This window comes from Dicentrarchus labrax, unplaced genomic scaffold (genome assembly GCF_905237075.1).
Source record: "Dicentrarchus labrax unplaced genomic scaffold, dlabrax2021, whole genome shotgun sequence".
NCBI lineage: Eukaryota > Metazoa > Chordata > Actinopteri > Moronidae > Dicentrarchus > Dicentrarchus labrax.
This window is the reverse complement of record NW_026136724.1, coordinates 9395113-9416590: the sequence shown is the minus strand read 5'-3', so window position 1 is coordinate 9416590 and position 21478 is coordinate 9395113. Positions and strand designations below refer to the sequence as shown.

The window sequence follows — 21478 nt, the reverse complement described above, 5'->3', positions numbered from 1 at the left end:
GTATGAACTGTATGAAGTGCAATACTGAATCACCGGAGAACCCCTTTCACCTACTGACATAACATTGTGTGCTCATAATGATTTTGCTTGCTTTACACATTCATTAGTGAGTGTGATAGAGCCCAGCAGGTGTTGACTTTGTAAAATGTGCATAATGAGCCCACACATGCTATCATCGCTGTGTAAATGACTTCCAGGATGTCCTCAGCAAAATACAGAAAATATGCACTTCACAATAGGAGAGAGAGTGTATGATTTCTGATCAAATCCACTGACACATTCTTTATGAAATGAGGTATTTGACTCCACGCATTACATGTTGTGTTCAAAATGTCCAATGATATAATGCCCCTGGCTGGACAAAGAGGTGTGTGCTTAATGAAGACTGTGTTTTAAAGGGGTACACTTTCTCAGGCGTCATGAAGGCTGTGCAGACACAATGATAGAGCAGTTTTGGATAATTTTTCTAGAATAATTCCTCCACTGGGTGTCATGCTTCTCCTGCTCTGTCGGCGACTCGATGATTGGCTGAAAACAGCAGCGTCACTCTCTAACTTTACGTGCCTCGGTGACGCCCCACACTTTCCCACCATGCAGCGGGTGATGTCCGAGGAAAGATGGCGGAAGGAGGAGCGGCTGATCTGGATACCCAGAGAGGAGAGGTCGCGGCACTGTTGAAAACACAGCTACGAAAGGGAGACACATGGTAAGACTGAAGCTGAAACCCTTTTCAAGACGCAGCGTGGCCGTGGGCTGGCTCTGCCGTGGCTGTCAACGCCACGAAGGAGAAGAAAGCCGAGGCGACGGGCCGTGTTGACAGTTAGCTCCGAGCTAGCTAACGGGAGCCTGTCAGCTTCATGTGTGTCAGCTTGGCAGGCTAGCGTTGCTTCAGCTAACGGAAGCAATTAAACTGTAAATGAAGAACAATAGACCTCACGTGTCTTTATACATTATGTGTTGTGCTCTGGTGAATTTGTTCGCTATTTCCAAAATCAACGTCTCGCGTTTTATCTGATGACACGATCTCAGTTGAGGCTACAGCTCGTCTTGTGTGATCTTAGTTAGCAGGCTAATAGCTGATTGGCTAGTCTGCCGGAGCTCCAAGTGGGTTGCCCGTCTGTGGGTTCATCCGTCGACTTCTGCAGGGCGGAGTCGGAAAAGAAGCAACTGTCAAAATCACAGAGCCAGCTGGCCAGGCATGCGGCAACCTGAACTCAAGTCGGCGTTAACACTGCTACTGTTACCACTCTCAATCAGTGTCATATGAGCCTATCAGAGGCAGATTTATTAAGAGTGCTGACAGCAAGGTAGCCTTCACCTGCCCAAGTATTTCTATTATCACCATTTAACATGTAAAAGGGAATACAAACGCCTTGGTTGGCACCTTTTTAAAGCGTGTTGCATGACTCTTGAACAATCCAGACTGATAAGCAGTGCCCCCCCACCCCAATCCCCACCCCAATCTTTGCTTTATCAGAGCTGAAATAATACTGCTTGCCTTCTCTGCAGGTACCTTGTGGACAGTCACTGGTTCAAACAGTGGAAGAAATATGTGGGATTTGACAGCTGGGACAAATACCAGATGGGTGACCAGAATGTGTACCCAGGACCAGTCGATAACTCTGGTCTCCTCAGAGGTAAGACGGATGATGCATCACTTTCTTGGACCTTGAATCGCCATAAGGATCCCTGTAATCACTGTGTGGCCTTTATGCTATATGGACCCCTGGTCAGTATAGCTTTATCATTCTGGAAGTAGCAACAAAGAGTTCAGAGGAAAAGAGAACAAAAACAACATTGTTGACAGACGCCATAGAGTAGCCGTTTTGGAGGGCGGGGGTTCATAGAAAGCTCTCCAGCATACCTTTTTCCTTTTGTGTGTTGTGTGTCGTGTGAGACAGACAGCGCAGGGTCGCAAAATGTGCTTTCCCTCCCTCTGTCTGCCTGCTCGTTTCTCACCCTTTCTCCCATCGCCTCCCTACCCCTAGATGGGGATGTGCTCGCCATCAAGGAGCACCTCATCGATGAGCTTGACTACATCTTGGTCCCAACGGAGGGCTGGAATAAGCTTGTCAGCTGGTATGGGTTGACAGAAGGTCAGGAGCCAATTGCACGCAAGGTAAGGGTTCAGCCGCGAATAATAATGTTATGAATGGATTGTATGGATGGAGAGTGTTTTGCTCACTGTATTATATAATTTCAGCATAGGCGGTTTTTTCCTGAAGCTTTGTAATGGTTGTGGTTGGTAGCTATAGTGGATTGGGATATCGTCAAGTGCAGCACATTTGGAATTAACACTTGAGTTCTGCAATAGTGTTACCTAACATAAAAGACACCAACAAATTATATTAAAGAACTATACTACTTCCTGATACGTCTCTGCTGCTCATTATACATTTTCAAGAAGAAGAATAGCAAAAGACAGTTTGGCCCAATATTTAGTTTGTAATAAAATACTTGTGGCTTGTGTGTAACCATGAGAAGTGCTGTAGAAGGTATTGATTGGTTGATCCTGATGGGTCAGTTAGATGTACAAAGATACACTGTGCACAGGAGCTGGAAACAAATAAAGATAATACTGATATATTAGATATTTACGATGTATGAACATATGAACAGGAAGCAACCATGATTTTACTTTTCATTAATTTACCATCAGCATTTTATTAATTTCTGTCATGAACTGCAATGGCTTACTTTAGGCCTAATTAGGTACTCTCACGCAGATTTTGTAGAAACAAACCACTGTTTAACTGTATGTGTGTTTAGCAATTGATTGGTCAGTGGAATACTTCATGATGGCGGCTACAACTTAACAGTAGATACAGTATCAGATCCCCTACTTAAAATCTCACTAGTCATGGCATCATGGCTGCTAGAAGAGGTTCCTCTATCATTCTCTCTCTCGTTCTTTCTCCCCCCCTTCCACTGACCCTCCCATTTTGCCATGTATGTCGTGGGACGTATCGGGTGGCCGCGGGGTTTCTATTTTCAGGCAACGTTCTGGATGACTGAAAAGCTACATGGAGCGATCTGCGACACACAACATGCAGGAGGTTCATTACTAGTTTTCTCTTTTTTTCAACTCTTTGTTTCTTCTGTGGGGTTGTCTTCTTGAGGGGCAGGGGAAAACACAAACGTTAAAATGGATTTAGGAGGATTGTAGTCACGGGTTTGTCGCTATGTTTCCTTCCGTTGTCCTCTTGTGGTCTGATTGCCAACACCGGTGGAGTGTTCCTGCGTGTCCTTGTTTTTTGAAGTGGAGGAATGCCGGCTGAGGTCACACTGAGAGAAGCAGCGTGAAAGCTTCTGAGAGGAGCGCGAGAGGCATAACCAGTTTGGGAGGAGTGGGGTGTGGGTGGGGTAAATGGTTTTAGCCTTGGCTCTGATTTGAGAAATTCTGTCAGAGTTTGGCGATGAGTCGGGCTTTTCCTCCGAGTTTACAAACACATGGGTGTTGTGCTGAGGGGTAGGGTGGGCCCACCGGGGTATCGGGGTATGGGTAGGGGAGGGGTGTGGGGGAGAATCTGAGCCGCGTGTGTGCGTGTGCATGACTATTGCAGTTCTCAGGGAGGTTTGGGAAGTTGTCTGTGTGTGTGTGTGTGTGTGTGTGTGTGTGTCAGAGGGGCTCAGCGGTGAAATAAATAGGCTGGGACCCCTCAGCTGTTTCCACGAGGTGCTGCTAATTTAGGCACTTCACTCTGACTGTGCTCATATCAGGACGCCAGATGAGTGGCAACCAGGCCACCAGACTGTACTTCGTTCTCCATGAGACACAGAAGCTAGTACAACCCCAAATTTACCAGATACCTTACATTGTTTGAGACTACAATTAAATAATTAGAATGAGGTCAAGTAAGTGTGTGCTTTGTAGCAAGCTTACCACTCATTCATAAAATAACCATTTTGGTTTTGGTGTTCGATGTTTTGGTTGATCAGCTGTAAAAGCTCTATATTTGTATCATGATAAGCGGGAGGTTGTATTTTCATCTGATAGAATGATATTTGTCTTTGGTTCCACCTTATTGGGTCTTAACATGTACCTGTTGCTACATAATGTCTTCAAATTCCACACTTTTTCTTGGTAACTTTAAAAACTGTTGAGAATATGTGGAATTATCGTGAGGAGTGCTAGTATATTATGCCTGTGTCTTTCTCATTGGAGCCACCTTTGTAAGAATGCATTTATACAATTACTGCTAATATTCTATAAGTACATATAGTGTTTAATATTGACAGTTGATAATGATAAATTACATATATTTGTATTTGATTAATTATGTATTCATTCTTAGATTATGTGGACAGTTAATATTTCCCCTGTGTTTTTCTCCAGGTGGTAGAACAGGGTATGTTTGTGAAGCACTGCAAGGTGGAGGTGTACCTGACGGAGCTGAAGCTCTGTGAAGACAGCAACATCGACAATGTGATCACCAGACGCTTCAGTAAAGCTGACACAATAGGTAGGCCTGAGTCACTCTGGAGTAACTGTCTTATTTACCACTGCTGTTCATACTCAAGTGACCTCCAAGGAGCTCCAAGTTGACCTGAATGCAGCTAGATTTCAACTTAGATTTCCACTACTTTTTAATTTACCCTTTTGTTTTGATTAAGGCAACTGTCATGATCCTGTTTGTGAAGTATAGAGGATGTGTAGACAGAAACATGCTCAGACACACACTGTCTCTCTCCCACACACACAGTGTACAGTGCACAAAAAGCATTAATGTCATGTTATTCTTAAGTTATTGCATAAGTTTTAAACAAATGTGGTCGGTTGATGATGAAAGATCTTACCTGGCATTACTTGTTACCGTGGTTTTCATCACTAATAACCCTCCCACGCAAATAAGACGCTCTTTTACAGTATTAAATCAAAGTCAAAATGGCTTCTCAAACATTCTCTTCACTGCCTCCATGAATTAAACCACTTTTCATTATAAAAGCATCTGTCAACCATGTGCCCTCTTTTATCTTTCTAGTGTTGGTAAACCTCTGGCTATTTCTGTTTTTAATCATATAATGTGAACCACAATTTATTATTATGTTTTTGATAATATTCACGCTTTGCTGCAGACATGATAGAGAAGGAGATGCGGAAGCTGTTTACCATCCCCGATGAGAAGGAGACCCGGCTGTGGAACAGGTACATGAGCAACACCTTTGAGCCTCTCAACAAACCTGACAGCACCATTCAAGACGCCGGCCTCTACCAAGGACAGGTAAGGACTTCTCTAGTTTCATCTGGAGTCAGCCAAAAAGAAATTTCCTTGACAAAATCGACACAGAGCTGTCCAAATATGGCTTGCTATGTAGACAGTTATTATTCCTGAGCTCAGTGAAATATGCTCTAGTTTCAATAACCCTTATCAGATAGCTTTTCCTGATTTGTGCTCTCTGCCAGTCAGCCCTTTTAGGCAACAGCAGAGTGGAGTTTCAGAAAATCTTAATTTTTCTGCTTTGTTGAATCTGTATCCAAGAGGTTATTATGACCTGCCGAGGGCCTTCTAATAAAAAACAACTGAATTAACTTTTTTTGAGCCATGTAATCTCTCGTCTTTTTACTATCTCATAGTTTCTCTCCTGGGTAAACACTTGCCCTTATAATAATAATAATAATAATATTAAAATAAGGAAAATATTTCAGGCTCCGAAAAACCTTGACACAGTGTGGTCGGAGCAACAAATGCAAAAAATTTCAAACTCTACAGTGGTGGAGAACAGCAATGCAGGAACGTATTAATATGAAAATAATATACAGTAGAGTTTCTGTGGGGTTACAGTATGTTAACACAATGCAACAAGACTGTCCCGTAAATGAGACGGTCACAGCTTCAAAACATCTGTGTGTCAGCTGCCACGCAAAGCACTTAACCTCTCCTTGTAAGCTGCTTAAACCGTGCACATATGTCCTGGCATCCACCTGGCAGTTGACTAGAGCAGACACAGCTTCTGTACAAGCCTAGATTAATGTAGACACCTGGCCACAGCGAGTCGGTGGACTTCAGATCGCAGGGCCGTCCCGTTCGCCCGCAGCAGTTCCAGGGGATTGCTGAGCCTCAGACAGAGTTAAACAGAGGATAAGATCCATCCGGCTGCCTTTTTTTTCTCTATTAGAAAAACTAACAACAGTTTATGGATGACCAGTTTTGATTTTATGTCATGTCATGTTTTTTTAACCATGTAAATTCTAAATTTGATATAAAAAAACCCCACTCAAGATTAATGCAACTATTCACATTAAAAATTTTTTTACATCTTCAGTTTCAGTAGACCCAGAGTATAGGATGCAAATACTTAAACGTTTACACTAGTGGAAGCAGATGGAGAACTGTTTTCTTTCTGCTGTCTCCCACAGGTTCTCGTAATAGAGCAGAAGAATGAGGATGGCACATGGCCCCGAGGCTCCACGGCACCCAAGTGAGTGAACGGCTTACATCACCTGGCTTATATTGCTTTGTTGTCTGAAGGGACAAAAGTTACCACAGAAATAGAACGCAATTTACATACTGTAGACAAACAACTACTGTTGATTTACCAAAGGATTGCACATAGGCAGTGTACTACTTAATTGCTAAGGACTTTTCACGCAGTCAGATGTGACACAGCACCAGACTTCCTCGTCTGGGACGCTGTCTAAAACACCTTTCAATTGCTTCTCTTTGGAAATTGCAAATTTGAATTGTGTAAAACTTTTTTTTTTTTTTAATTTCCGTGCTATGTCACTACAGCACCCCATCATCTTCAAAAATTTCCTCTCTCTATGACTTTGCCTCAGACTACCTCTTTTGCTTGACGTTTTGTTGCTGACATATCCCTCTATTTAATTTAATTCATCTCAGTTTTATTTAATTGACACTGGCACACCTTCTCTGGAACAGCACCTTATTTTCTCTACTCTAACTCATGATCTATTCTTTATCTTTTTTGAAGGTCATCTGGTGCTTCCAATCTCTCTGCTTTGCCAAAGATCTCGCCTTCATCTCTCACAAACAATCATAACAGCAGCTTCAACAGCAGGAAGTAAGGCTTAGTAGTGGGTTTGAATAGCTAAGGGGTGGGTTTGGATGCCAACAGCCAGAGACAGAGCCCTGGAGTATTGCTCAGAACAAATCTTCACATTAACCTTGGTGGAAGTTCAGATCCAATTGGCTTATAAAGTTGTAGTGGGCTGAAGAAAGTCTGCAGTGACCTCAGTTCAGTTTCCACTCCAGTATCCCAGTAGGAAGTTTGTCGAACTTTGTCTTGCACAGGTCTATCTCTGGCTGTGGTTCGGGGCTTAAATCTTCCTCGTGATGATGCAGTTTGTAAGAGCTGATAGCAGGGAGGGGGAAGGGGAGGGGGAGGGGGACCGGGCTTGCAAGGGATTGATCTCTTTTCGAAATTTCTTCAGCGACAGCAGTGCTCTCTATAAATGGCCCACTGGTGCCGCTGGGCGCCTTACTCAGCGTTCATTTTTTTGCATCTGATTTTCTACCTTACTGATTAATAGCTCTGTCTAGGGCTGCATGATTACGGTTAATTTGATAATTATTTTACCCATTACCGTCATACTCTCAAGACTCTCAACACTCAATCACACCATTCAAATAATAAAACATCTGCAATGTATTTGGGGCACAGCAACGAGCTTGACACAGACTTGGTGCAGAATATCCACAAATCTATTTCAATTAACTAAATAGTTTTCATCGCTTTCCGGAATGACTTTACTGTGATTTATTTATTTATCCGCTCTTCAATAAATCCCAGTAAAGTCATTCGAGTGTGCAGTGGTTCATTCAGATTTTATACTACATCGTCCAGTAGCTGACTGTTGTTGGCAGTGCATGGGAAGTTTTGTTTATAATTGTTTTCACATTCAAATTCAGAAGGATTTTCCTAGGTGTGATCAATATTTCTACTTTATTTATTGCTGTATCTTTTAAAGATGGCCTATGTAAGATTTCTTGGCCCGCATCTCCTTCTCGGGCAGCGTTTGGACTGACTGAAAAATGCAGTCCCCCACATTTGAATGAGGTCAGTCCAGCGTTGCAGCAGAGGTGCCTTTTATTAAATCCTGTTTTATACACAGGCGTGCAGTGTTTATGCATCTGATGAGCCTTGAAAGTCATGGATCTGGTGCTCAGACTGGTCATCCTGGGTCTAATTTAAGGTCTCACCGGTACCTGAAGCAGTACGCCCTCAGTGGAGCCCCTGTGCAGTTTTCAGTATGAAGGCGTCTTTACTTTTATTGTTTATGTAATTAAAATTTCAAAATGTTAACGGAAATAATCTAAAATCATCTCGGAAGATGCCCACATTTCAATCTTTACTTTGGTTTTGGTTGCACATTCAACAGTCGCCAATGCGTGTAACGTAAGTTAATATACCACATCAGGAGTTTCAGAGATATCACGTCATTTGCTAAACAAATAAAGTTGTTGTTAATCACTCCAACAAAAAAATCCCAGGATATACTTAATCATGCAGCTCTAGTGCTAACCACTAAGTGTTGCGAATTTGGTCAAATCACAGCACCATCTCAACCGTCAGTCCATCAGTCGAGATTTCCTGCAGTGCCAAAATGAATTACAGCTCACTTTTTTTCCAACTTTGTTCCTGTTTTTCTGGAAAATGTTGTAGCCTATATGAAGGTTTGTCGCTGAGGCAATGGGACCTAGCGGCTCTGTCTGCCCTCTGCTAGAGAGCACTGCTCGCCTGTGGGTGGAGCTTTCGCCTCTGCTGTCCAGTAGATTTTCACTGTCCCCTCCTTCCCACCTTCTGTGTGTGATTTACTGCATGCTGGAGTGTTTCTGTGTGCGTCTGTAGATATAGACACTCTGGTCTGCATTGCATTTTTTTTTTTTTTTTTGATACTGTTGGAATGCAGAAATAATAGCCCGAAGCTTGGCCACCCTGAAAAATCAATATTGACAAAGAAGGAAGGTGTTGAATTGAAGTGAACCTGTCCTTCCTACACTCACTAGCTGAAGAAAATCTCTCCAATTTTTTTCAGTACACCATACTGCTGCCTCATACTGTACTTACATTTGTACAGTTGGGAGTGTAGTTACACATTGTCATTTCACAGCTCTGCTTTATATTGTTTGATAGCAGTGGCATATTTTTTCCTGCATATTGTTGGTGGATTGTTGAATTCACAGAGTGGGTGACTTGGGGAAATTGGATCTTCACTCCCAGCAGCTCCCCTGTCCCTGATTCACTGTAGTGCCAGAGCTGTCGTTTTCTCTGAATTATGCATGGGGCTTTTTTTTTTTTTTTTTTTCATTTGAACTGTTCCCGCATTACATAACACTTGTCTTTTTGATTTTGCGGTTTTTGGCCTGGTCGGTTTAGCCTTAGTAGCAATGCTTTGTAACAGCAGTAAGTGTCACTGTCTTACTAGGCGGTGTCCCCTGATTCTGGCAGGCAGTCTCTCTCTCTCTCTCTCTCTCTCTCTCTCTCTCTCTCTCTCTCTCTCTCTCTCTCTCTCTCTCTGTCTCTGTCTCTTGGTCTCTTTACCACTCCTCTCCCCTGAGCTCATTGCGATGCACACGTTCTGCAGTCCAAGTGACCTTCAGAATACATTTCATCTGCTCCTGCTCCTGCTCCTCCTCTCATCACCTGCCTCCGTGCACACACACATACAGGGTGATGAAACCAGCCCTTTTTCCAGGTTTTAGTTTATTTATTTAGACCCTCCCCCTTTTAAACGAGGACATACAGACAGCCGTGGCATATTAAAGAGGATGAAAGAGGGAGTGTCAAAGTGTGCACTTGAATACTCTAGGAGGGGTGCTAACAGTGTCGGTCATAAGGTGTAATTTAACAGAGGGGGGGAGGGGGGGTGAGAGTGAGAATTTGTGTGTTAGTCTTTCGAGATGAGAGACAACGCAATATAATGTGTGAGAAAAGGGGATAAATGGTGTGTTGGCATGAGTTAATGTGTGTGTGTATATTGTATATCTGTGTTAGAGAGAGAGAGAGGGGTGGAGAGATACTAAGTCAGAGCGTCAGACCTGTGAATACTGCAGCCTCAGCTGGATGCAGTGGATCAGCTGCTCCCTCCATCCCCATCTCATTTCTCCTCTGTCAGCCCCCCCTACTGTCCGCCCCTCCCCCCATTCTCTCTGCCTCTCCCTCTCTCTCCCTCTCTCCCTCCTCTCTCTCTCTCTCTCTCTCTCTCTCTCTCTCTCTCTCTCTCTCTCTCTCTCTCTCTCTCTCTCACTGTGCACCTCTAGCTCCGGTAGCAGTAGTCTTGAGCATCCTTGCTGCTGCTGATGCTGCTATAAATATCTGCTGGTAGCCGTAGAGCGGCAGAGAGCAGCAGGCAGGCCAGAGGGAGGAGCAGAAGACCAGAGGACAGGACAGGACAGGACAGGGGGAAGGAATCTGAGGCAGAGAGGATAACAAGATGACAGGCGGTCGTGCTCGAAAAAGAAGAAGGGGGGAGAAGAGAGGAGGGGAGCTGCTTAGTTAGCTCCAAGAAAGAGGAAGAGTGTGTGTTTTTGTATGTTGATGCGTTCTGTGGTTTGGTTATTGGCCTGTGCTGGACTTGGAAGTCAAATTTAGGCCTAAACTTGATTCGGACTGTATCCTAACTGCTACTGGAGCAGCACTGTGTTTAGCTGAGTTAACATTTGGACTCCACAGTGGAGACTGGAGCTGGACTTTCCTTCCCGGCCTCTAAAACCCAGGCTTTGCATGCACCGCACACTCCGAACCGAACCCCATCCGAACCCCTTCCAGGCTGCCGGTCGTTCGGTTTCGTGCGGACATGCGGGCCGGCGTGGGCCGGGGCGGGGCTGAGATGTCATGCTCCTGTGTTGCTGGTGGTGCCTGAGGCCTGAGGCGGTGGAGCTGGACAGCAGGAGGGTGGACCACCACCGTGTGCTGAACTGCGAGGCCACTGCCTCCACCGCCATCTCAGCTGTTTCCCTTGACCAGTGGGAGCCAGAAACGACCAACACTGCCTTGCAGCCCTCCCAGAGGTCTGCTGATTGCTGCATTTGGCCTAGCTTTAAACACTCTGATTGTGTAGGAAGCCTGAGAGTGTCTTTTTTGGGGTGGGGGTTCATAGGTTTGGATTGAAGTTTGGTTTTTTGGTCGAGGAGGAAATAGTGGAAACTGAAGCTGTATGTTGCCTGGTGGTTTTAATGTATTGCTGAGTATTAACATTATATACCTGGTTAACTAACATAAATGTGGCAGTATTACATTTACAGTAGGCGGTTTAAACCTTTTGCTTTGCTTGTAGCAGATTGACAAACCCTATCCAACCTTATATAACCTGCCTGTTTGTGCTTTTGTATGTTTATTGCACAGTGTGAAGAATTCAAGCTATAGTTTGCCGTCCTACCACCCCTACAGCAACAGCTATGACTACTCAGACCAGAGTAGGCAGAGTGAGCGCTCAGGCCTCTGTGGACTCTCCAACCTAGGCAACACCTGCTTCATGAACTCTGCAGTGCAGGTAACAGCATGTCTTCAGGGACCTCAGCACAGTCTAGGAAAGTATGTAAAGTTATTCTGATTCTTTCCAAGTCTTCAAAGGTTAGTTCATAGTCTAGAAGAATTTATAAGAGAATTATAAGAGTGCTGCAGAAATGAGTATGCTGCAGAAATGAGTATGACTGCACTTTGTACTCATAGACCTAGGAATGGAAGTTTGAAATACAGATCTTGTGAAGAGCCTTAATCCAACCTTTGCTGATTATTGTCCTCTCCTGCTTGTGCGCCCCCTGCAGTGTTTAAGCAATATCCCTCCACTGACTGAGTACTTCCTCAAAGACAAGTACACGGACGAGCTGAATGAGGACAACCCGCTGGGCATGAAGGGGGAGATTGCCAAAGCCTACGCCGAGCTTATCAAGCAGCTGTGGTCGGGCAAATACAGCTACGTCACCCCAAGGCCTTTCAAGGTGACTACCTGGAAATACTTTGGTCAGAAAGATTGTAAAATTCTCTAAGGTGTTTTGTATGTTGGATTCAAAACGGTGTACTGTTTATACATATGAGACATATGGTCTGTAAAAGTGCTATCGTTGTGTCACCCACAGTAGTTGTTAGGCTAGTTAGATATCCTAGTCTTTCTTTTTCGTCCTTCTGTCTTTGTACCTCTCCCCATGGCATTTTCCTCATGTGTTTAACATCGTCCAGACCCAGGTGGGCCGCTTCGCTCCGCAGTTCTCGGGCTACCAACAGCAGGACTCTCACGAGCTGCTGGCCTTTCTCCTGGACGGCCTTCACGAGGACTTGAACCGCATCAGAAAGAAGCCCTACATCCAGCTGAAGGACGCTAACGGCAGGCCAGATAAGGTGAGATAATAGGAGGATATGGTTCATCATGACTAAATAGATGTATTTTCACATTTTACATTAGTATATACTTAAAATAAATAGATAGAAAAATTAGATTATTCTGTACTGCAGATAAGCACTGTCTCCTTTTTCAAAATGTTATGTTTTATTTAGATTTGTATAATAGCTCGTTTGTGCTTTGCTGTTTATCTTAGGTGGTGGCAGAGGAGGCGTGGGAAAACCACATCAAGAGAAACGACTCCATCATTGTGGACATCTTCCATGGCCTTTTCAAGTCCACCCTGGTGTGTCCTGTGTGCTCGAAGGTCTCTGTGACCTTTGATCCTTTCTGCTACTTGACTCTACCCCTGCCCATGAAGAAGGAACGCACTCTAGAAGTCTATCTGGTCAGACTGGACCCTCTGGCCAAACCCACGCAGGTAACATGCCTGGATAAAAGCACCTGAAGTGCAGCAATCTTGGCATTATGATTTCATGCGAGACAGTAGTTTACGGGTGGCGTTTCTGTTTCAGTACAAGCTGACCGTGCCGAAGGTGGGCTACATCTCTGACCTGTGTACCTCCCTCTCCAACCTGTCTGGGGTGCCTGCCGAGAAGGTATAAACATCACCATCAGCTCTGCTCTCTGCAGTAACCCTGCACTCTTATTAGCCATCACACTATAATGCTGACATCTCCCCACACAGCACAGACCAAAATAGTCTATTCCCCTTTAAACTGTCCCTGCCCACCCATCCTCAACAGCTAGCGGGGGAAATGTTTGTATCCTTTTCCTTTTAGAGCAAAGGAGCTGAATAACAATGCAAAAGAAGAGAGGGAATCAGTACAGAAGGTGCAAATGAAACAACACTTTCCAGCCCAAAGTTAATTAAGCTCGAATAGGTTTTTTGCCTTCATATTGAATTATACTGTCCAAAATATTTACTCTGCTGTAATAGTGCACCAAATAACACCAGGGATATATATTATATATCAGTTAAATCAGCCTACATTTCCAAGAGTCCTCTGATTCCTTTGTCTTGATTTTTATTTTATCCCCCAGATGATTGTAACTGACATCTACAACCACCGATTCCACCGGATCTTCGCTACCAACGAGAACCTCAGCAGCATCATGGAGAGAGATGATATCTATGTGTGAGTGTCGAGCTTGGCTGATTCTGTTATCTAATTGTTGAAACAGCATTATCTAAATTGGAGTTTATTTGCCATGTAAAAGAACTGATTTTACCCCTAATGCATGGTGTAATTTCACAGATTTATCATTTAATTTCATTTAATTTCTGATTGCTTGATAAACCTATTGATTATTTTGACTTTGTCATTCCGGAGATTTAAAGCATAGAACAGCTGGCTGTTCTTTAAACTCTTGGTGCTAACATGTATCCAATGACCGTGCCTCTCTCTGCAGATTTGAGCTGGCGGTGAACAAGGTGGAGGATACAGACCATGTAGTGATCCCGGTTCACCTAAGGGAGAAGTACAAACAGTCGGGCTACAACCACACCAGCACGCCGCTGTTTGGACAGCCCTTCCTCATCGCCGTCCCCAGAACCCTCAGTGAAGACAAACTCTACAACATGCTCCTCCTGCGCCTCTGGTACATCCATTTGTCTCTGTGTTTGATCATATAATTGAATATTATCCTAATATATATATTAGCCTAATGTTCAACTTTGATGGCAGTATAAGTATAAGTTAAACCACTTTGGCAGGCAATCAAGAAGCAATCGGAAGAACTTTAGAAAAAAGTAATTTTGCTTGATAAAAAAAAACAAAACAGACTAGTCTTTTAATTTTTTTAAACTAAAAATGGTTTTGGGTTTGCAGCCGGTTTGTGCGATCTTCAGTAGAGGAGGAGGAAGAGGACTGTGAAGAGACGCAGCCATCCAAACAACACACTGTCAATGGTAACGCCACTAATGGACTGCTGGAGGAGGGGTCGCCGAGTGAGTGCACAAACACCCTCACACATAGACATGTTACAATCAAATACTTGATTGACCTGTAACATCTTTTGAAATGTCCTACTTTATTAGTGCCACACAGCATTTGTTATTAAACACCATTAAAGTCCTTGAAACAATCTTGTCCGTTCCCTCCTCAGGCGAGATGGAGACCGATGAGCAGGACGACGAGTCCAGTCAGGATCAGGAGCTGCCCTCTGAGAATGACAATAGCCAGTCAGAGGACTCTGTGGGTGGGGACAACGAGCTGGAGAACGGAGTGGTCGGCCCTCAGAACTCTACCAAAAGCCAGCAGACGGCCGGGCACAACAGAAAGAGACTTTTTACATTCCAGTTCAATAACATGGGCAAGACGGACTTCTCCCTCATCAAGGAGGACACCAGGCAGATCCGCTTCGACGAGGGACACCTCCGACTCAGTGGTGGGAACCGAGCTGAAGCAGGGAATAAAAGAAGACACATAATGTCCTCAAATTCAAAATTTAAGCAAAATATATTCAGACTCATCATCTAGTACAGTATCCAGTTGTTTTAATTGTTATGTGTTCATTTTTATCCTAGTGTTATTAGAACTAGGTAGTCACATTTTTCAAATCACATTTTGCATGGATTATGAATATATCATTTAATCAAAGCTCAGAGAAGTTAATGAATCATTTTGTAAGCACTAGAATAAATGACCCTGTAAATAAATGGATGAAATAACTGACTAACCCCCCTTTTTTTTTTTTTTTTTTTTTTTTTAACAGATCGCTCTTATCTCTCCTTGGACTGGGAACCAGAGATCAAGAAAAAGTACTTTGATGAGACCGTTGTCGAGGTAAAGCCAGAAACATACAGTATTAAGTTAGCAGAGCAGCAGTGCTTCACTTTGCAGTGCTGTCTACCATCACGTTACAAAATATGGCGATGTCACCCAGACAGGAACAGCAGGAAGTTATGGTTAACAAGCGTAACTGTCTTGTAATCAAAAGGTTACAGAGTTGATGCCCGCAGCAGCCACTGCATCCCTGAGAAAGGTGTTAAACCTCCACCTTGCTCCCTGCAAGATGCAATGAATAAGCAGCGTGGCGGTGGTCTGTGTTTCTGCTTTGTAAATTTTAATAACTGTAAATATTTACTCTCTGTCCATCCACCAAAGCTGTCCTGTAAAAGGGTTTAATCTGTCGTTTCTAATAGTTTTAAGATGTCCTTAAGACACGTTATTAGTCCATATTTTAACTTGTGGAAAGTATACTAAGTACACAGAACTCACATAAGGCCATGTCAAAGTAAAGTATTCATTGTTTTGTTCTATTTTGGGATAGGGATGTAATCCATGTCCAGGGAGACACAACAGTGCTCTGAGTAGTGTTTTCTAACAGCTGTGTGTGTGTGTGTGTGTGTGTGTGTGTGCAGGACTTTGACAAGCATGAGAGCATGGAGTACAAGCCTCAGAAGAAGGCTTTCTTCAAGCTGAAGGACTGCATCGAACTTTTTACCACAAAGGAAAAACTGGGAGCAGAGGACCCATGGTGAGAAAACACTCAAACCGAACAAGTTACAAGCGGGTGACACCAAGCTGTCAGCCCAGATGCTGCAACACGTGGGGTCAGCTGCATCTGCTAACATGAAAATGTGCATGTGGTCTCACAGGTACTGTCCAAACTGTAAGCAGCACCAACAGGCCACTAAAAAGCTGGACCTGTGGTCTCTGCCGCCGGTGCTGGTGGTCCATCTGAAACGCTTCTCATACAGTCGTTACATGAGGGATAAACTGGACTCCCTTGTTGACTTCCCACTCAGGTGCGTACACACACACACACACACACACACACACACACACACACACACACACACACACAAACACACATAGACACACACACATAGACAATAAATCTCTGCAGCAGAACACTGTTTCCAGCAATTTATCCGTTCTTTCACCCGTTTCACTTCATCCACATACACTATATGCAGGCCCACAGTACATACGTATAGATGAATAGTCTCATGTACAGTAAGGGTTTAAACACAGACTCATCTTATGATTTTCTTTAGTAAAATAAGATAAATATGAAGTTTTGCAAACTTGATGATTTGTCAGCCTCCACAGTGTATATTTTGTCATTTTGTTTGGAAGTGTGTCACATTATGAAAAACATTGCCATCCACCTGTTTTCATGAGCAATTTCAATTTGCTCTGGAAGGAAGCTCAGCAAAAAAAGCTTAAAATTAAAAAAAAAAAATACAATACTACAAAGTGCAGCAGAAACAGATTCAGCAAATAATTTCTGACATACATGAAGCACGTGACTCAAACTTCCCCTGAAGAGATGAAAATGTGAGAAGACTGCAACCTTCTTCAAATAATACACGAAATAAACATAAATTCCACATTTCCATCATGTTTTCTACATGGTTTTCCACCATTTCAGGTATCACTGATCACTAAATAAGTATTTCTATTTGACACAAGGTTGAATTGCTATCCTTTGCTCTACGATCTTCCAGCAAAAATTTGTAACATTTGCAGATTATAATAAAGATGTTAGATGTCAGATACCCTTTTGGTTGTCAAGATACCATTTTACTCAGCAGTGTGACTTCTGTTAGCACTGCCATGTCTTGCTATTAGTCCAAATTAAAAACTACTTTTAATACAGTGAAATACCTAAGAAGAGAGTTGCTATCTGTATAGAAATAAAGAGCTAGTTTAGTTTTTGGCATGGAACTATATACATACTCTATAGTTATATTCTTCCTGCACAACATTGAAGACTTATTTGCACTCTTTCACTCGACACATGACGCCTGACCGTAAACTGTATGATGTGTTTTTTCCTGCAGAGACCTGGACATGTCTGAGTTCCTGATCAACCCCAACTCTGGGCCCTGTCGCTATGACCTCATTGCTGTGTCCAACCACTATGGCGGGATGGGTGGAGGCCACTGTAAGGAGAATTTTACACAAATCACACAGCAATTTACACAGCCCCCTTTCCATAATTTTACCCTCAGTGTCACGCTGGCATAATACTATTTAGAATTGTTGTCTTTTTTAATGTAAACAACTAAACAAGGCACCTTTTATCATGGTTCCTTTATGCAACCACACTTTCAATCGAGAAACATGCTGTGCAAATATGGTATTCATCCGACAGCTGAAGCCCAGTGATTGGAGCAGGCTAACAAGCTTGATGTTACGTCAGTCATGATCAAACAGAGCTTTGTTTCTCTGAAGCTCACCACAGGCAGTGCAGTGGAGGTTTGCTGCATTTTGCATTGTCATTCTCTTATATTTGTACCCAGCCATATGGTTGTTTAAATAAGCTTTTTGCTGTAGTCGCAAGATTTGTCAGGGTCAGGATTGTGTGCATATTAGGTACCTCTATTACTCTGTTACAGTACACAGCAGAAACCTCATTACCTTTTTCTCTTTGTATGTCTTAACAAAAATGTCTGCGCACCAGTAAAGAGGGAAACCTGTATAATGCTACATTCTTGTCTTTTAATCTCAGATACTGCTTACGCCAAGAACAAAGACGACGGAAAGTGGTACAACTTTGATGACAGCAGCGTGTCTCCTGCCAACGAAGATCAAATAGTGGTGAGCGTCCTCATTTGCAAAAGCCAGGCCAACAGTCCTACTGTATATTCATCACACGCAGTTTTGCTGGACACTATCTAGAATGGTTCATTTCATCAAAGTAATTAGGATTAATTATTACATTGCAAAACAGTGTGATGTCTCAAAGATGTCTGGCTGTGCTGATACTCCCAAAAAAGCACTAACAAGGCACCAAGGACTCTTTTTTTTTCCTGGGTTATTGTGTTGCTGTTACAGTTTGTGATATATAGTAAATGGTGCGTATAAACAACCAAGTCAGTGATTGAAGCTACACACTCCAACCATGTGGAGTCACATTAAGATGTGTTAACACTAATGGGGGTGTTGAGAAAGTTTGTAAAGGCTTTTACACCTCACTACTCACTGATGATTCCACTAGACAAACAGCTCCTAAATAAATACACTTATCACATTCACACAGCAGTCACAGCTGATAGTTTTAATGATATACACTTGGAGGTAACACCTTCTGCTGTTTGGATAATGTGAGGAAATTATGAAAATGCAGAATGTGGTTATGCTTTGACTTTTGGGAGGGAAATTAGATGATTGCAATAATGTGCTTGTTCTTGTGTTTTAATATTCAATTCATTTTCATTGAGAGGTTTTTGTTTTCTGGACATGACTGATGATGCATGCTAAAGAAAACTGAGAGGAATTTAAAGGATAAGGCAGGTGATATTATATTTTTGTTGAGAATAAGGAAAAATATCGAATATCACCAGACTTACCTTTGAACTTTTCTTGGACGGACAGATTAGTTCCTACTGGAGGTTCGTCTTAAGAAAAACGTCCGCAAGCACTAAGTCCGCGGGTAGGCTGTAATTAATGTAATCTACAGCACCCTGTTGACTCATTATCCAAAGATTACAGTAATTGCATGGTCATGTTATTAGTGTTTAAAAGTGTCGACCCAAGTTTAAAAAACGAAAGCCGCAGCAGTAACTATATGCGTAGCTGAGTCACTTTGTTTATTCTTGTCTTTCCTTCAGTCCAAAGCAGGCTACGTGCTGTTCTACCAGCGGCAGGACACGGTGAAGGGCACCGGCTACTTCGCTCTCGACCGCGAGGAAGAGGAGGAGGAGGAGGACGAGGAGGAGGATGAGGAGGAGGAAGGAGGAGGAGGAGAAGAAGAGGAAGAGAACGAAGGCAAGGAGAGGCAGGAGAGAAAGACCGTCTCCTCCGCGCAGGGTGCCTCGTCCGCCGCCGCCGCATGCGCCGCCGTTCAGAGCGACGAGGAGGACCCGAACGAGAACCGGCGCAGGAAGAACGACAACGAGCAAGAAGATGAGGATGAGGAGGAGGAGGAAGAGGAAGAAGAGGAGGAGGAAGACGAGGAAGAGGAGCAGGCGCCCAATCGAGACGTCACCATGAAAACCAACTGAGGCCAACGGGGATAGGAATAAATGGAGAGAGAGAGACTAGGATCTTTCCATCCAAAGCCATATGGACACACAGCATGGCAGCGGGCGCCACCGGTCCCACCCGGCGGCTCGGACTCGGCCGCTCAACAGGCGGAGCCACTGCGGGGATGACGGCTGTTTAGGTCGGGGAGCAGCCGTGGGTACGCAACTCTAAGAAATCAGGGCCCTCCTCTGTGGTTGGATCACTTGTGTGTGTGTGTGTGTGTGTGTGTGTGTAAAGCGTGTGTGAGTGTGTCGCCACGTCCATTCGTTTTAGGATTTGCTCACCTGCTCTCTGAAAAGACTCACTGAACGACATTGAGGGCTGATTATGAGGCTTCACTGTACTCTGGTGTCGCACTCTGAATCGCCCTCTCGCTTTTTGTGTTCCTTTTTTTTTTAAAAATATATATATATATTTTTGAGAGCATTGTTGGCACATCATTTTATTATCATTTAGACCTTGTAAATATTTTAAACACTGAATTATATCGGGTTTTCATCATGCGCTGAAACATTTTGAACTTGCACAATCACCAACCATCCAACCATTTTTTTTTTTTATGTATTATTGCCAGACATACTGCAATTGTCTTTCTCAGAGGGTTTTTCTCACATAAAAAGCCTAGGAAGCTGCCTTTAGTAAGCCAGTGGTGAGACGCGTCTACAGTCTAGCCTCAACGAGAAGTGACGCTCATGGTTGTGTGGTTTTATAAAGTGTCGAACAGCCAAACTGTCCTAGCTTTGTGCTGCTGCTACTGCTGCTGCTGTGATCTTGCTTTTTTTTAGACCGATTATTATAAGTGTACTGGCATGAACCTTTAAGGTCCTGCTCTTGCTGTCTCTCTCTCTCTCTGGCCTCCTCTGATACTTTATATTTCTTAAAACCTAAAAAAAAAAAAAAAAAAAAAAAACAGGGTTGAGAAGTTATCCAGCTAACTTTGCAGAATCACCAAACAGATTCGTCCTCTGTGTATTTTATCTGCAAAAGGATGTTTCAGGAGTCCCAGAAGCACTCCGTCTTAATCAACTCAACACAGTGCGCGGGGACGGCAACAGATATCTGTTTAAAAAGTTAGCTGGCGGGCTCGTCGATCCTACGCCACGAATCTCCTCTTCACCTCTCCCTCTTAAGTTATCCACCGGTGGCGTTTTTTTTAAAAAGAAAAAGCTTTACCGCGGCTCTGCACTCGTTCTCCTCTTCATGTCGGAGGCACTGTGAGATTAGAAACATCGGTGATTTCGCTGACATCAGATGGGGGGTCATCTCTTGTTTGCATCACCTCGGCCTTAACTCTTAATCTCAGACCAGTCGCCTTTTCTTTGCACATCGCTATCGACACCGTCTTTCTTGCACGCCCCCCCCTCACACACCAACACACTTGTGTGCGAATGTCCGTACTAACTGTCCGTTTGTTATATCAAAGCCATGTCATCTCAAACTGTTTTTGTTTTGTTTGTTTTTTTAAACCCACAAGAGGGCCAGAATGTATGCTGAATGAACACTGACCAGATGTATGTGGTTGATGCCTTTTTGATTCTTTATTATAGGGACAGATTTGTTTTTCCCCCTTTCTTTTTTTTTTTTTTTTCCACGGCTCCCTTTCTTGGTTTGGTTGAATGTGATGGTAATAGGTTCTTCGCCTTTGATATTAGCTGTATGAGTTCATGGGCACTGCTGAACGCATCCCATGAAAAAAAATGCGTCTTTGTGGTCCTGAGCTTTGAGGATGGATGGGGGGAGGGAGGGAGGGAGGGAGGGGACATTAAAAAAAAAAAAAAAAAAAAAAAATATGGGGTGAGTCAGCCTAAAACGCCTTTCAGCTTTTGGGATCATGATACAGTGAAAATATTGTGTGGCAGATTGTTGCAGGATATTCCTCCATCGATGTAACTCATGATAAAAACTATTCTCCATGGTGGAGTGTTATGTTTTCTTTTTCTACCTGTTCTTTCCATTGTAAACAGCATTACCGTACCTGTTGTCGCCTCAGAATATTAGACGTGTACCATGCCTTTATGAGCATCTCTGTGCTTTGACTTCAGTGGGCTTTTTTTGGCTCAGCGCTGCCTTGCTTTTTGGGCGACTCACCCCATCCTGACTGAGTGAGATGTGATTGCTACTATAGGCTTATACAATACTGTAAATAAGAGTTCACTCTGTGAGTGCACATTTGATAAAGTTTATTTATTTATAT

General features: G+C 43.4%; 1 protein-coding gene across 4 annotated transcripts; it reads left to right on the top strand.

Moving 5' to 3' along the window:
* The first annotated feature begins 577 nt into the window (after positions 1–577).
* On the top strand, positions 578–19677 carry LOC127358611 (ubiquitin carboxyl-terminal hydrolase 15). Of its 4 annotated transcripts, XM_051391833.1 has the most exons (22): positions 578–706; positions 1510–1637; positions 1989–2119; positions 4337–4463; positions 5077–5222; positions 6359–6420; positions 6934–7023; positions 11308–11455; positions 11730–11903; positions 12142–12300; positions 12498–12722; positions 12817–12900; positions 13346–13440; positions 13715–13903; positions 14134–14252; positions 14411–14692; positions 15020–15090; positions 15669–15784; positions 15906–16055; positions 17097–17200; positions 17768–17856; positions 18870–19677. In XM_051391833.1, the coding sequence occupies exons 1-22, from the start codon at positions 618–620 to the stop codon at positions 19260–19262; spliced, it is 3171 nt and encodes a 1056-aa protein (XP_051247793.1). In that variant the 5' UTR covers positions 578–617; the 3' UTR covers positions 19263–19677. The 4 variants fall into 4 exon arrangements, with proteins under 4 accessions (XP_051247793.1, XP_051247794.1, XP_051247795.1 ...); XM_051391834.1 differs by lacking the exon at positions 6934–7023; XM_051391835.1 differs by lacking the exons at positions 578–706; positions 1510–1637; positions 1989–2119 and adding an exon at positions 2210–3056.
* The last annotated feature ends 1801 nt before the right edge of the window (positions 19678–21478 follow it).